The 12,879-nt window shown below is 41.3% G+C and overlaps 1 protein-coding gene across 2 annotated transcripts; it reads left to right on the top strand.

The window, feature by feature from the left end:
- The first annotated feature begins 8,642 nt into the window (after positions 1 to 8,642).
- LOC123073928 (adenylyl-sulfate kinase 3) lies at positions 8,643 to 12,601 on the top strand. 2 transcript variants are annotated; one of them, XM_044496914.1, is made up of 8 exons: positions 8,649 to 8,939; positions 10,480 to 10,623; positions 11,308 to 11,448; positions 11,536 to 11,685; positions 11,779 to 11,897; positions 11,992 to 12,076; positions 12,144 to 12,190; positions 12,335 to 12,601. In XM_044496914.1, exons 1-8 carry the CDS (start codon positions 8,717 to 8,719, stop codon positions 12,431 to 12,433), a joined length of 1,008 nt encoding a protein of 335 aa, XP_044352849.1. In that variant the 5' UTR covers positions 8,649 to 8,716; the 3' UTR covers positions 12,434 to 12,601. The 2 variants fall into 2 exon arrangements, with proteins under 2 accessions (XP_044352850.1, XP_044352849.1); XM_044496915.1 differs by lacking the exon at positions 10,480 to 10,623 and having other exon boundaries at positions 8,643 to 8,939.
- The last annotated feature ends 278 nt before the right edge of the window (positions 12,602 to 12,879 follow it).

Genomic DNA, 12,879 nt, shown 5'->3' with positions numbered 1-12,879 from the left:
GTGTAGACATAATTATGCCTCCAACTAACAGGGCTAGCCAAACCATCATTAGAACTACCATGCTGATAGTGTTACATGTTGTTTCCACGTCCTCTCATTGGGACTCGACCGAACCCTCTTCCACCCCCTGAGTTATCATCATCCCCATTCTTTTGGCGGTCGCCTCCACCGCGGCCACCCCGGCCTCCACCTCTACCTCGCCTTGAAGCAAGGATGAAACTCCCCCATTCAAACTTTGTTTTGTCATGCTCTCCTGTCCCGCACTCTTCATGCCAATGCCCCATTAGACCACATGCATTGCAGAAAGTTGGCAATTTCTCGAACTTAACTAAATATTTCTCAGTTTCTCCTGCCTTTGTAATACCAACAGCTCGTGTCAGTTTCTTGTTCACATCCAGCTTCACTCTCGCCCGGATGAATTCACCAATAAATCCGTTTGGTAATGTCACCTGCACCTCCTGGACCATGCCCACTCGAGATGATAAATTCTCTAAGGCCCTCTTGCTCTTCAAGACCCCGTCAGGCAATCTATGGATCTGACACCAAGTTTCAATAGTATCTAACTTGACCTTTTCTGGGTTTGAGAAGCCATCATACTCAGCCAATATTAGTGCAGCTCCATGAAAATCCCAGGGCCCTTGATGCATCGCCTTATTCCAGTCACCTAGGCAATTAAATTGGATTGAGAAAAGGTTTGCGTTTATCCTTCTCCACACCACTGTTTGGGTAGGATTCCAAGCAGCTCGCATGTCCGCGATCAAAGCACTCTGACTAAAGTTCTTGTTCGTCAGGAGTCGGCCTAGGGCTAGCCACTTGGGCTTAATCTCCTCAACATCTATTTCGTCTTCCCAAACCAGATCATCCACTTCCTCGTCCTGCAGATTCAACCTCTCCAACAGTTTACCTGTATCCTCCATCCCCTGATCCATCAACCCACTGCCTTCTCTTGCTGCCGCCATGGAGGTTTCGAAGCTTCAAAACCCTAGATCGCCCACGGATTAGACAAATTCGTGCAACTATTGGAGCGCCTCGCTTAGCTGTGTAGTCATACCTCATTTCATCGCTCCTCTTTTTCGTTTTCACGGTTGTCCAGTTATGGGCCTGTGTCGCGCACTATTTCCTCTTTTTTTTTTTCTTTTATGTTGTCCAAATCCACTTTTAGCTCAAAGTTTACGGGAGGGAACAGCTGGAACAAAGTTTACCTCAGTCATAGGAAGCTTCTTAATCTGGTTTTGAGAAGCTTCTAGAACCTTCCTATCAGTTTTTGAAGGTTTTTTTTTTCTGTTTTCATTGGGTTTTCTTGTTTTCTTTCGGTTCTTTGTTTTCTATTTTCTCTCTCTTGGTTTCCTTTTGTTTTTACTTTTCAATTTGTGAACATCTTTTATCTTATGAATATGTTTTTAAATTGAAGAACATTTTAAGTTCAGAAAATATTTTTGAAATTCATGAATATTTTTTTATTTTATAATGTTTCTCAATTTCGTAATTTTTTAGTATGTGTTGTAACTGTATAACCCCAAACACGGCAACAACCATGTCCACAAGGGAGTTGTTGGGTGCCATTTTTTGTACCATCTCAATGTTAAGAAGACTACGGGCTGAGTTGGGGGGGCTAACTTATCAGTGTTGGATACGATTTTTCTGTAGCATGCTTGCCTGTTCAGAACCTTTTTTTTTATATATGTATGTGTGTCGAACCAGAAAAGAAGCTTGAACCATTTTTAATAGTTTTTAAGGGAATGGTAAGTATTTCTTAGTATAGTATACTGTGTGGATATGTTATTTTGTTTTGTTAGTGTCTATTTTTGATACGCAGGTTCAAATTTAGATTAGGCTTGTTGCTAGTTTGTGTGTGTGATAATATACAAATCGGAATTTTTCTGAGAGATTTTGATGCATGTGTAATTCAATATAATTTTTAGTTTTTAGTTTTTTGTACATTAAAATCACATTTTTAGTTTAGTTTTGAACATTTTGATCCATGTGCCACTTCAAAATTTTCTCTCTGTAAATCACAGTTTTTCCATGATCCTAGTTGGGTTCTTTTTTTCTTTAGTTTAAGAAAATGGCTCAATCTACTTTTTTGGTTGCCAAGTTTTTTGTTCTTTTTGTGTGTGTTGAAGGTACACACCAATGTATATGTAATTCAAGTTTTTAAATGAGCAGTTGCAATTGCAAGTTTGCAAAAGTAGTCACAACTGCAAGTTTTACAAGGGTAGTCGCAACTGCAAGTTCTTTTAACTTAGGGGTCGCAACTACACGTGTCTCTAGGGGTCGTCGCAGCTCCAAGTTGTCAATGGAGGGGGTATTTGCAATCGCAAATTTTCAAATGTAGTCGCAATTGTATGTTTTCAAGGCTCGCAATTGCATGTTTTCCAAGACCAGTCGCAACTTCAAGTTTTTTAACGGAGGGTCGCAACTGGACATGTTTCTATGGGGGGGGGGGGGGAGGGTAGTCGCACTTGCATGCGTTTTTAAAGGCAAATCACAATTGCAAGTTTTCCATGGCCAGCTACAACAGTAAGTTCCTCTAGGGTTGTTGTAACTACAATTTTTTTCGAAGGAGGAGAGGGGGGGGGGGGGGGGGGGTCGCAACTGCACATTTTCCAAGGTCGGTCGCAAATGCAAGTTTCTCTATGATACTCACAACTGAAAGTTTCAAGGAGTTCGCAACTGCAGATTTTTCAAAGGCCAGACTCACCTGTAAGTTCTCTAGGGTAGTCGGAACTACAAATTTCCGGGGGTGAGGGTGAGGGTAGTCGCACTTGCATGCGTTTTTAAAGGCAAATCACAATTGCAAGTTTTCCATGGCCAGCTACAACAGTAAGTTCCTCTAGGGTTGTTGTAACTACAATTTTTTTCGAAGGAGGAGAGGGGGGGGGGGGGGAGGGGGTCGCAACTGCACATTTTCCAAGGTCGGTCGCAAATGCAAGTTTCTCTATGATACTCACAACTGAAAGTTTCAAGGAGTTCGCAACTGCAGATTTTTCAAAGGCCAGACTCACCTGTAAGTTCTCTAGGGTAGTCGGAACTACAAATTTCCGGGGGTGAGGGTGAGGGTAGTCGCACTTGCATGCGTTTTTAAAGGCAAATCACAATTGCAAGTTTTCCATGGCCAGCTACAACAGTAAGTTCCTCTAGGGTTGTTGTAACTACAATTTTTTTCGAAGGAGGAGAGGGGGGGGGGGGGGGGAGGGGGTCGCAACTGCACATTTTCCAAGGTCGGTCGCAAATGCAAGTTTCTCTATGATACTCACAACTGAAAGTTTCAAGGAGTTCGCAACTGCAGATTTTTCAAAGGCCAGACTCACCTGTAAGTTTTCTAGGGTAGTCGGAACTACAATTTCCGGGGGTGAGGGTAGTCACAATTGTAACCTTTCAAGGCCGGTCGCAACTGCAAGTTTCTCTCGGGTAGTCGCAATTGCAAGTTTTTTTACGGCCGGCACAACTGCAAGTTTCTCCAGGGTAGTCGCAATTGCAACTTTTCAAGGCTGGTCGGAACTGCAAATTTCTCTTGGGTAGTCGCAACTGCAAGTTTTTTGAAGGGCAGCCGTAGCTGCAAGTTTCTTCAAGGTAGTCACAATTGCAACTTTTCAAGACCTGTCACATCTTCAAATTTCTCTAGGGTAAGCGCAATTGCATGTCTTTAAAGGGCGGTCGCAATCGCAAGTTTCTCTAAGGTAATTGCAATTCCAAGTTTTTAAAGGCCGATCACAACTGCAAGTTTCTTTAGGGTAGTCGCGATTGCAAGTTTTTTCAAGGGGGGTGGGGGGTCGTAACTGCCTGTTCTATCCCTTTTCTTTTTTCTTCTTTTTCTTTTTTCATGTTCTTTTTATTAAAAAAATGTTCACAATTTTCAAAACTATTTTATAAATTTCAACAAATGTTTTTATTTTCATAAATCTCTCAATATTTAAAAATTATTCCTTCTTTACATTGTTCAGGCACTCAAAAGTGTGTGTGAAGTTAAAAAATTCTCTTGCTTTTCATACGTTGTTCAGAAATTGAAAAAATAATTATTGTATTCAAATGTTTTTCACTTATTTTTATTTTCTTCACAGTTTTAAAAATGTTAGGAAGAGGACAACCTGTTGTTCTTGCTCCTCCTTCTTCGAAATCCCCTTTTTTTTCAAACTCGTTTCACAACTTCAAAAAATGTTCATGTTTTCAAATTTTGTTCGCAATTTCAAAAAAGCAAAATTCGGGTGAGTTCAAAAGATGTTCGCAAGTTTAAAAAGTAACAATTTTTAAGAAACGTTTTGAAAAAGTGCTAAATTGTTTGATCTGTCATGGTATATGGTTATTTAAAGTTTCATGGTATTTAGTAAACACTAACGTCCATCAGCTATAGTGGCTTGCAACAGGCAATCAACAGTGGGTGATCGTGAGTTTGAGATCCCATGTGTCGGTTTTTTTGGCAATTTTTTATGACCCATGTGATACAGCGCCGCGTCTGCCAATGGTCCTGCTATTTTTTAACACCAACGACTTGTGAAAAGGCCCAAAATCCCAAACAGGCTGTGCGGAAATTATTACAATTTGACAATCTCCTATACAAAATCTCTAATTGAGAAGTACTCCCTCCAAAGACCACTCTCCCAAAATCGCGACAAATGGCACACGCAACTGGGAGTTTTTCCTTTTTTCTTAGACCCATTTATTCAATATGTTTTATCTCTTAAACCGTTTATCCACATCTCGAAACATTTTCCCCGGTGGATTCCTCGCTTCGAGATCTTCAAAACCAGATCCCCATGTTAATAGGTTTTGATGAACTTTTATTTTCACAAAATAATCGGACGGAAAAACCACACCCGAAGCACATTTTTTTCCTTTTCGAAACCCGTTTCTGAGAGGCATGGACGTGCCTCTCGCGGAAACAAAATAATAATAAAGAAAACCTATTTTTCTGTTTTCGAGAGGCACGCCCATGCCTCTCACGCAAGGTAAAAAAAGAAAACGTATTTTTTCCCGTTTCTAAGAGGCACAACCATGCTTCTCGTGGAAGCAAATCGGTGCCTCTCGCGGAAGCAAAACCATGTCTCTCACAGAAGCAATGAAAAAACACATTTTTTCCGCTTCCGTGAGGCGCGGCCATACTTCTCGCTGAAGCAAAAGGAAAAGGAAAATACTTTTATTCGCGCAATTTTTTTCTATCGAAAAGCTAAGAAAGACCAATGAAAAGCCGAAAAAACCCAGAAAAACCATCTAAAAAGCACAAAACACGTGCGGAAAAATAAAATAAAAATAAAATCCAGACGGAGCGCCCAGAGCGCGACACGCGGCGGCGGCTGCTGAGTGGCGCGGTCTCAGCCCACCCCAAATCACCCTTGGGGAGGCTCCGGAAGAGTGCTCCTCAATTAGTTGCACTCCCCTGTACATGCCCACTATAACTGTAAACGGGCGAGGGACAACAATAAACAGGCTGGGACAACTAACACATGACATCAGCTTACATCAGGTGAACGAGACCATAATATAACTCAACTAGATGAGTTCTAGGCACCCCTATATATTATTACCTCAGTAAAAATTCTTGTCTTAAATTTGTCTAGATCTTCATGGCAGGTCATCCACACAGGTTTGGCCATACAAGTTAAACATGCAAAACCTCAGGCCTATGTTTAGAAACAAAATAATACGAAATCCATCACTTCCATTCCAAGAATAAAATCATGCCAAAACGAAATCCACCGACTAAATTAGAAGAACGAAGACCCTCCATTTTGTACCAGACCAGAAAAAAGCAATGATAAAGGGATTAACGAGAGCGACTCCGCATCATGTATAGGTGAGTGCCGTAGCCGGCAAGATCGATCAATGAAGGCTGCCAGTGTACGTGCGTGTAGTTAGGGTGTGTTTGGTAGCATGTATGGACCTAACCTAGTTGTTCTCCTCTCATACATGCTGAGTGTAGACATGTTGAGTCCATGCATTTGCTGTTGTTTGACAGCGGTGTATGCAATGAGACATGTTGAGCTGAGACTTTGTTTGGCAGCCTGCATGTGTTTAGACATGCAGAGCAATTTCGAATTCCGAATAATTATTTTAAATGGTGAACAAAATTGAAAAAACATGAAAAAAAATAAAACATATTTTGGAATTCTGAACTTTTATTGAGAATATTTTTATTGAAATTCTACACATTTTTCAAAATTTAAATAAAATTTAAGATTCTGAACATTTTTTGAAAATTTAAACATATTTTGAAAGTCTGATTTTTTAGAATTTTCTTAAAAAATTGATTCTTTAAAGTAAACCAAATTTGAAATTCTGAACTTTTTTGATATTCTAAATATTTTTGAAAATTTAAACGAAATTTGAATTTTTTTTTGAAATTCTTTTTTTTTGAAAATTTTAAAAAATTAGAAATTCTGAACATTTTCGACAATTTAAACAAATTTTGAAATTCAAAACCTTCCCAAAAAGTAAAACAAAATTTAAGTTCTGAATTTCTTTGAAAATTTAAAGAAAAATTGAAATTATGAACAAATTTTAAAATTTTAAACATATCTGAAATGGATCTGGTGGGTGGGGACGAAGGTCGGTGCCAGCATGGCTGCCTCGATGCACTCTCTCTCTGGGGTGCATGAGATGGGCATAGCTGAGGTCCCTTTTTTTTCATCAATTGAGCACCCTACCAAACACCCTTAACTACTAGTACAAGCTAGCTTCACGTGCTAGCCAGCCTGAAGAGAAATCGATCAAGCACTTGTATCTCTCGGTGAAATCAAGTCCCTGTACTACGTACCATATAGTTTGCGTACTGCTGGAAAGTACTCGGCCGGTTCAGCGACTATGTGTGTGCTCTCAACGGAAAGTAATCGTGTACGAGCGACGTACAAGGGACCTGGGGCAACAGCCAGAAAGTGCGACTTGGCCATGACAAGTATTTATAGGCCGTTAGGGGGACTCAGAAGGCCGTTTCCACCTCCTGCCGCCGCAAGGCTGTGCCGGCGGCGCTCCTGCTAACGTCCACACCATCTACATGCTGCCCTTCTTCCCCGGCCATATTTAACTACCGGAGACCCCAAGGTGCAGCCATGGGCTACCCATTAACGATTTCTGCCAGTCAAGTTAGTCCCTAATTTTCTATATAAGAGGTGTTCTAATCTCGAGTTTAAGATCCTATTATGTTAATCCTAAAAGATTATTCCTAACACAAGGGACCTGGGCCAACATCCAAAAGTGCAACTTGGCCGTGACAAGTGTTTGTAGCACTAGACTAGTGGACCGTGAGTCGTCATTTTGTATGCCCCAATTAGGTTGCCAAAGTTGCATCAATAATAGATTGATGGGTACGTGATCCATATGCTCATGGTGTCTTGCTAGAACTGATGTAGTTAAGCAGTAATACTAGCGTTAATGAAGAATCCTCGATTTCGCTAATCGCTAACTTAGTGTCAAAAACGCTCTTATATTATGGGACGGAGGGAGTACTTCATTTGGTGCCCTAAGCTTTATCTAATTGTGATTGAGGCGTCCAACTATTGTGGCTCTTGAGTTGAGTAGCATCTGGCAGGCATTTGACATGTACTACGTGGTTATGTGGTTGCTGACTGGGAGCTCACAAAACCTACAAAGTAGAGGAAATTGATTACCTCACATGCTATTACTTACCGACACATAAGCTAGCTGCATACGTCGACTGGAACTCAGGTTCGTTGAATCTGGTCTATTAGTTAACTTTGGGCAGGAACACCTCCATGGGGAATAATTCTTGTCCACTTAATGGCGTTTTCCTCGTATATAAGGCTTCCGGCTTCCCAAATCTTGTCCTGGGAGATCTTGGGAAAGGAGCCATGGTTTCTTAGCTTGTGATACTTGTCCTTCAAATGAAGGAAAATGTACACTTTATCTTGAGAATCACCTTGTTTTCTGTAAAGTAGAAAAACATGCACACTTAATTTATATACACAAGCAAATCATGCATACCAATTTCTCGATTGTAAGCTTACATATATCATAGAGAACAAAAAATTTGCGCATGTAAAATTGAGTTAATAGATCGTGTTCGGTCATAGAATAATAAAAAGAAGTCAAGGAATCGGCAAGAGCAATGCCTTTTCATTTAGAAGAAATAGAGGGTTAATGTACAGAGGTGCCATGTTTTGCAAGTAGGAGCGAAGCTTTAGCAAGAATTAAGAGAGAGCTAAATTAGTCTTAGGAAGAGTCGAGGGGGCTAATTGAGGTTAATATGTCTTCGAAGGCAAGAGCCGCCATCTCAATGCATGTAAGACAGATCCCGTTGAAAAATTGGACGGTTAGGTTCCTTCCAAATGTTCTCAATCAGGAAGTCAGACAACAGCGGTGAGGGTGTGTTTCTCTCTTTTTCCTTTTGTGTAAAAAAAGGATAAGGGAGCCCCACGTGTCATAAACATCTAACTTAACAGAGCCAACTTTTCATGCCATGTCAGCCTTGGCGAGTAGGCCACGACTGTCATAATCCAGGTCAGATTTAATCAAAGCGATCATCAATATTTTTTAATACAAAAACCAAATTTTTGGTAGGTATATGAAAAAAAAGATAGTCATACGTGACCCTAACCTGAAATGTGGTAGCTTTACGCAATTTACTCACTGGTGCAAGAATCGGCTATATATATAGACGTTTTCGTTCCATGGTCCGTCGGCGACTTCTTGTCAAATTTCCGCCACGACGGAAGGCGTGTGTGTATAGCACGCATCTGTCACCTAGTACCACGCGGAACGCACCATGCTAGCGAAGGCTGTTCCTCGGCCGTGCTCCGGCGCTGGCCGCCATGGCGCGCCAGCGGCGAGGCTGTGGTCCGTCGGCGTCGCCGGAGGTCCGAGGAGGGGAGGAGCCGGTGGCAGGCTCGTGGCGGCGGACGCAGGGGAGAGGATGGCGGGGTCAGAAGCCGTGCCGGTGGTGGCTGTGGCTGCCGGGAAGCAGCCCGTCAATGGATCAGCCATGGCAGGTGACTTAGTAATTGATTGCGAGTCTTCTTCCTGCTCGTTGCAGTTAATACTCCCATTTAAACATATTGCCATCTGTTAATACATCTTCTTTTGACAACGCCGGGAGAAATCTTCTAGTAGTATTGTTTTGTGTTGTATAACCGAAATGCCATCTTTTCTAGATGGTGGCTATTGCCTAGAGAAGTATACATGGTTTTGGTTAGAAACTAGAAAAACAAACGGAATTAGAAAAATGATGGGAGCCTTCTTCTTCATCTTCTTCTCATACATAAAGTAAAAGTTAAAAATCATATGAACTACTCCCTCTGTTTATTTTTATAAGACCTTGAAGACATTTCAGACAATGTGTAAAACAACCTATTTTAAATTGTCTGAAACGACTTACAAAAGTGAACGAAGGGAGTAGTTTTTTTTAAAATGAGGAGGTACCCGGGGTGATGCATGCAACCATTTCTTCGATTGTTCATCAAGACCTTACAAAGTAATACATCAATAAGTCTAAAGCCATCATCTTGGCGGCAACCGTCGCTACTCCTATCCAGTTAAGGGGTGCAGATTGTCGGGGCTGCATACTCATACATCACACCAAAGCCCAACATCTAAAGCCGGAGGGCCCAACCAAGCTGAATTGCCGGGTCTGGTGACACACCAGTCCGTCGCGCTCTCAGCGAACACCGCATGCACAGGCCGCAAAGGCCGTCACCACCATTTTCCACCAATCCATCTTCAGAGCAGGTACTGATGATCGACATTTCCAGGCCTGTCGTTGACGCCCCCACGGCGCCAGACAACGCCATCTCCCTACGCGCGTCCATCATCACGCATCTGTCATCGAGATCCTGCAGCGCCATGCTGCCGAGACTCCATGTCATTGAGGCATCACAGGGAACGCCGCTCCACCGCAGAAGCCGCCCACTAGTCCCTCGAGTCTGTGCACACTTCCAAAAATGATGCCCCCAAGGAGGGTACGACATAAGAGCACCGTCGTCATATGAACTGTTAGCATTGAAAAGTTAAAACTTCCGGTGCGAGTACCTAAAATCATTTATATTCCCAAAGTAAAAATATGCCACGCATACTTCTGTTATTGTAAAACTAGTGAATGAATCACGGGCACTGAAATTTATTTTTCTATCATATTTTTTATTGCTTGAATCATAAATGAGTGCTTCCAAATAATTGCTTGGACGTACTAACTGACCTGGAAATTCGATGCTTACAACTACTTCCTCTGTTTCTTTTTACTTTGCATATAAGATTTGCTTTAAGTCAAAGTTTGTTAAGTTCGACAAAGTTTATATTAAAGTATAGCAATATCTAATGACATTTTTCTATAATCTTGGTCAAATTTCACAAATTCCATGATGCATCTAATGACAATTTTCTATAATCTTAGTCAAACTTTGTGAAATTTGACTTGAAGACAAAGCTTACGTGCAGAGTAAAAAAGAAACAGAGGGAGTACCATTCAATCCTTTTCTGTTCAGGGAAAAGGAAATTCATTCAATCCATTTTATTAGTCCCTAGCTGATTTTTCAGATAAATTTCTCACCATGTGCAACACATGGTGCATTAACATATTTGTGGATGTCCAATCCTCAAAACCAACCCCACCAACTTGGTCCCTGATGGAGTATGAGCAACAACCAGGACGAAAGCCATGCACGGATAAGAACGGTTTGGGTGAGTATGACAGAACAACAGCTGAGTTTGGCTTGTCAGTAATCCTCTGTTTGACGATACATAGTGTAACAGTTTCTCCGTGGGGCTTGCAAAAAGGGAGGCAAAAAGTTTTCTTAAACGACAGGGGTTTATTTGGAATTTTAATGCAGTTAAAAAAGGCTGCTCGCTGGTATAAAACTAAGACAAATAACCCCTGTCATTTTTCGAACATGTCTCAAGTTTATTTTTAAACAGCACATGGTGCTGCGAGGAACAGTTGGTGCTGACAAAACCATAGTTTGATGATACTGACATAGAGAACTTCAAGAAGAAAATGGAAAACTTGATATACTATTAAGACAGCACATGGTTCTCTGTGGACTGGTTGGTGCTGACAAAATCATAGTTTGCTGACACTGTCTGGAACTGGGACCCTGAAATGGGATGCTCACCTCGATGACATGTCCATGCAACCAAACATTTTCAGTTTTATCATGTCTCCTGTTTTACAAGCTTTAGCACTCTTCTTCTCTGTATGGAATCAATCATGGCAGAGTGCATGAATCAGCACCTTTCTTAGATCTTCAGTCATGAGAAATCACAATCCTGGAACACTATACACCAAATGTGATTATCTTTGGCAGCATTATACAATACAAGATTTATCCTTTCAAGATCCTTACCTTACAAGCCTGAAATTACCAGGTATCGACAAGCTTGTGACCTCAACTGTTGGGAAATCGACAAACGTTCTTTGGCATGACTGTCCAATAGGTCAGTTTGAGAGGCAGGAACTGCTAAATCAGAAGGGTTGTGTTGTGTGGATAACAGGGTTAAGTGGTTCAGGTATTTATGAGCTGATCAAGCCATCATAGTCATACACTAAACTGTGGAGCCTCTATTATATTTGTAAGATCTCAACATATACTTCAGGGAAAAGCACACTAGCATGCGCGCTAAGTCGCGAGCTGCACTCCAGAGGTCATCTGACCTACATTCTAGACGGTGACAATCTAAGGCATGGGTTAAACCGAGACCTCTGTTTCGAAGCAAAGGACCGTGCTGAAAATATACGCAGAGTAGGTATGTTTTGTCCGTTCAGAAATCCCAGTATTGTGGTCGTTTTTTGCCTTGCAGTTATACCATTTCTAAATGTGTTCATGTCCAACTTTTCAGGAGAAGTAGCAAAGCTGTTTGCAGATGCTGGTCTGATCTGCATTGCTAGCTTGATATCACCCTACAGAAGTGAACGCAGCGCTTGCCGCAAATTACTGCACAATTCTACATTCATCGAGGTATATTTTCACACACTGTAGAATTCCTTCAAACCATATATCTGGTCGATCTTATTATCAAGGTAACCGGCATAGAAAAGTGTATTTTCTCTAGGTGTTTTTGAATGTCCCACTTGAAGTTTGTGAAGCTAGGGATCCAAAAGGCTTGTACAAGCTTGCCCGTGCAGGAAAAATCAAAGGTAAAAGAACCAACTGACCACCATCTTTATTATGTTTTGCAAATCTTACTTTGTAAATCATCCGCAGGGTTTACTGGAATTGATGATCCTTATGAAGCACCTTCTGACTGCGAGGTTAGCAAGCGCAAATATTTGAACACCCAAATGTTATCAAAAGCGACATAGTTTTATTATTACCATCTGCTCTGTAAGAGGTTCCTAGTTCAATAATGATGGGTATTCATTTCGCTGAGTGAGCCATTTAACTGCTCCTTGCAGATAGTGATACAGTGCAAAGCTGGTGACTGCGCCACGCCTAAATCGATGGCTGATCAAGTTGTGTCATATCTTGAAGCAAATGAGTTCTTACAGGAATAGAGACGTATGCTATGGATGAAAAAACATTCTGAAATTGGATCGCCAAGGGATGTGAAATATGAGGTAGTATTTATGTCTAGAAAGAGTGATGATAGTATGAGAACATATATATTGACATAAAGATCGAATCTGTACATCATTATAATAAATTGAAATGTTTTGACGCAACAAGAATGACTCGTGTGGCTGTGTGCATTGAGCGATGGGAGGGGGAGGGGCACCCACTTGCATTTTGTAAAGTTCTAAACACACACAGGAAAAACCATTTCTTTCTTAAAGCCACCCTGAAAATGTACCCAGCCTGATTAGCACCGCTAGATTGGCCATTAGCAATTTAATATGACTGAGCGCACTCCACCCGCAAAGGAATATTCCGCCCGCTGTGTCCCACTGATCCCATCAATTGCGCTAATCCCTCCACATCAATTCCTCCCCTACCAACATTC

This window comes from Triticum aestivum, chromosome 3D, assembly GCF_018294505.1.
Source record: "Triticum aestivum cultivar Chinese Spring chromosome 3D, IWGSC CS RefSeq v2.1, whole genome shotgun sequence".
Lineage (NCBI taxonomy): Eukaryota > Viridiplantae > Streptophyta > Magnoliopsida > Poales > Poaceae > Triticum > Triticum aestivum.
The sequence above is the reverse complement of the archived record's forward strand: the minus strand, read 5'-3'. Positions and strand labels throughout refer to the sequence as shown.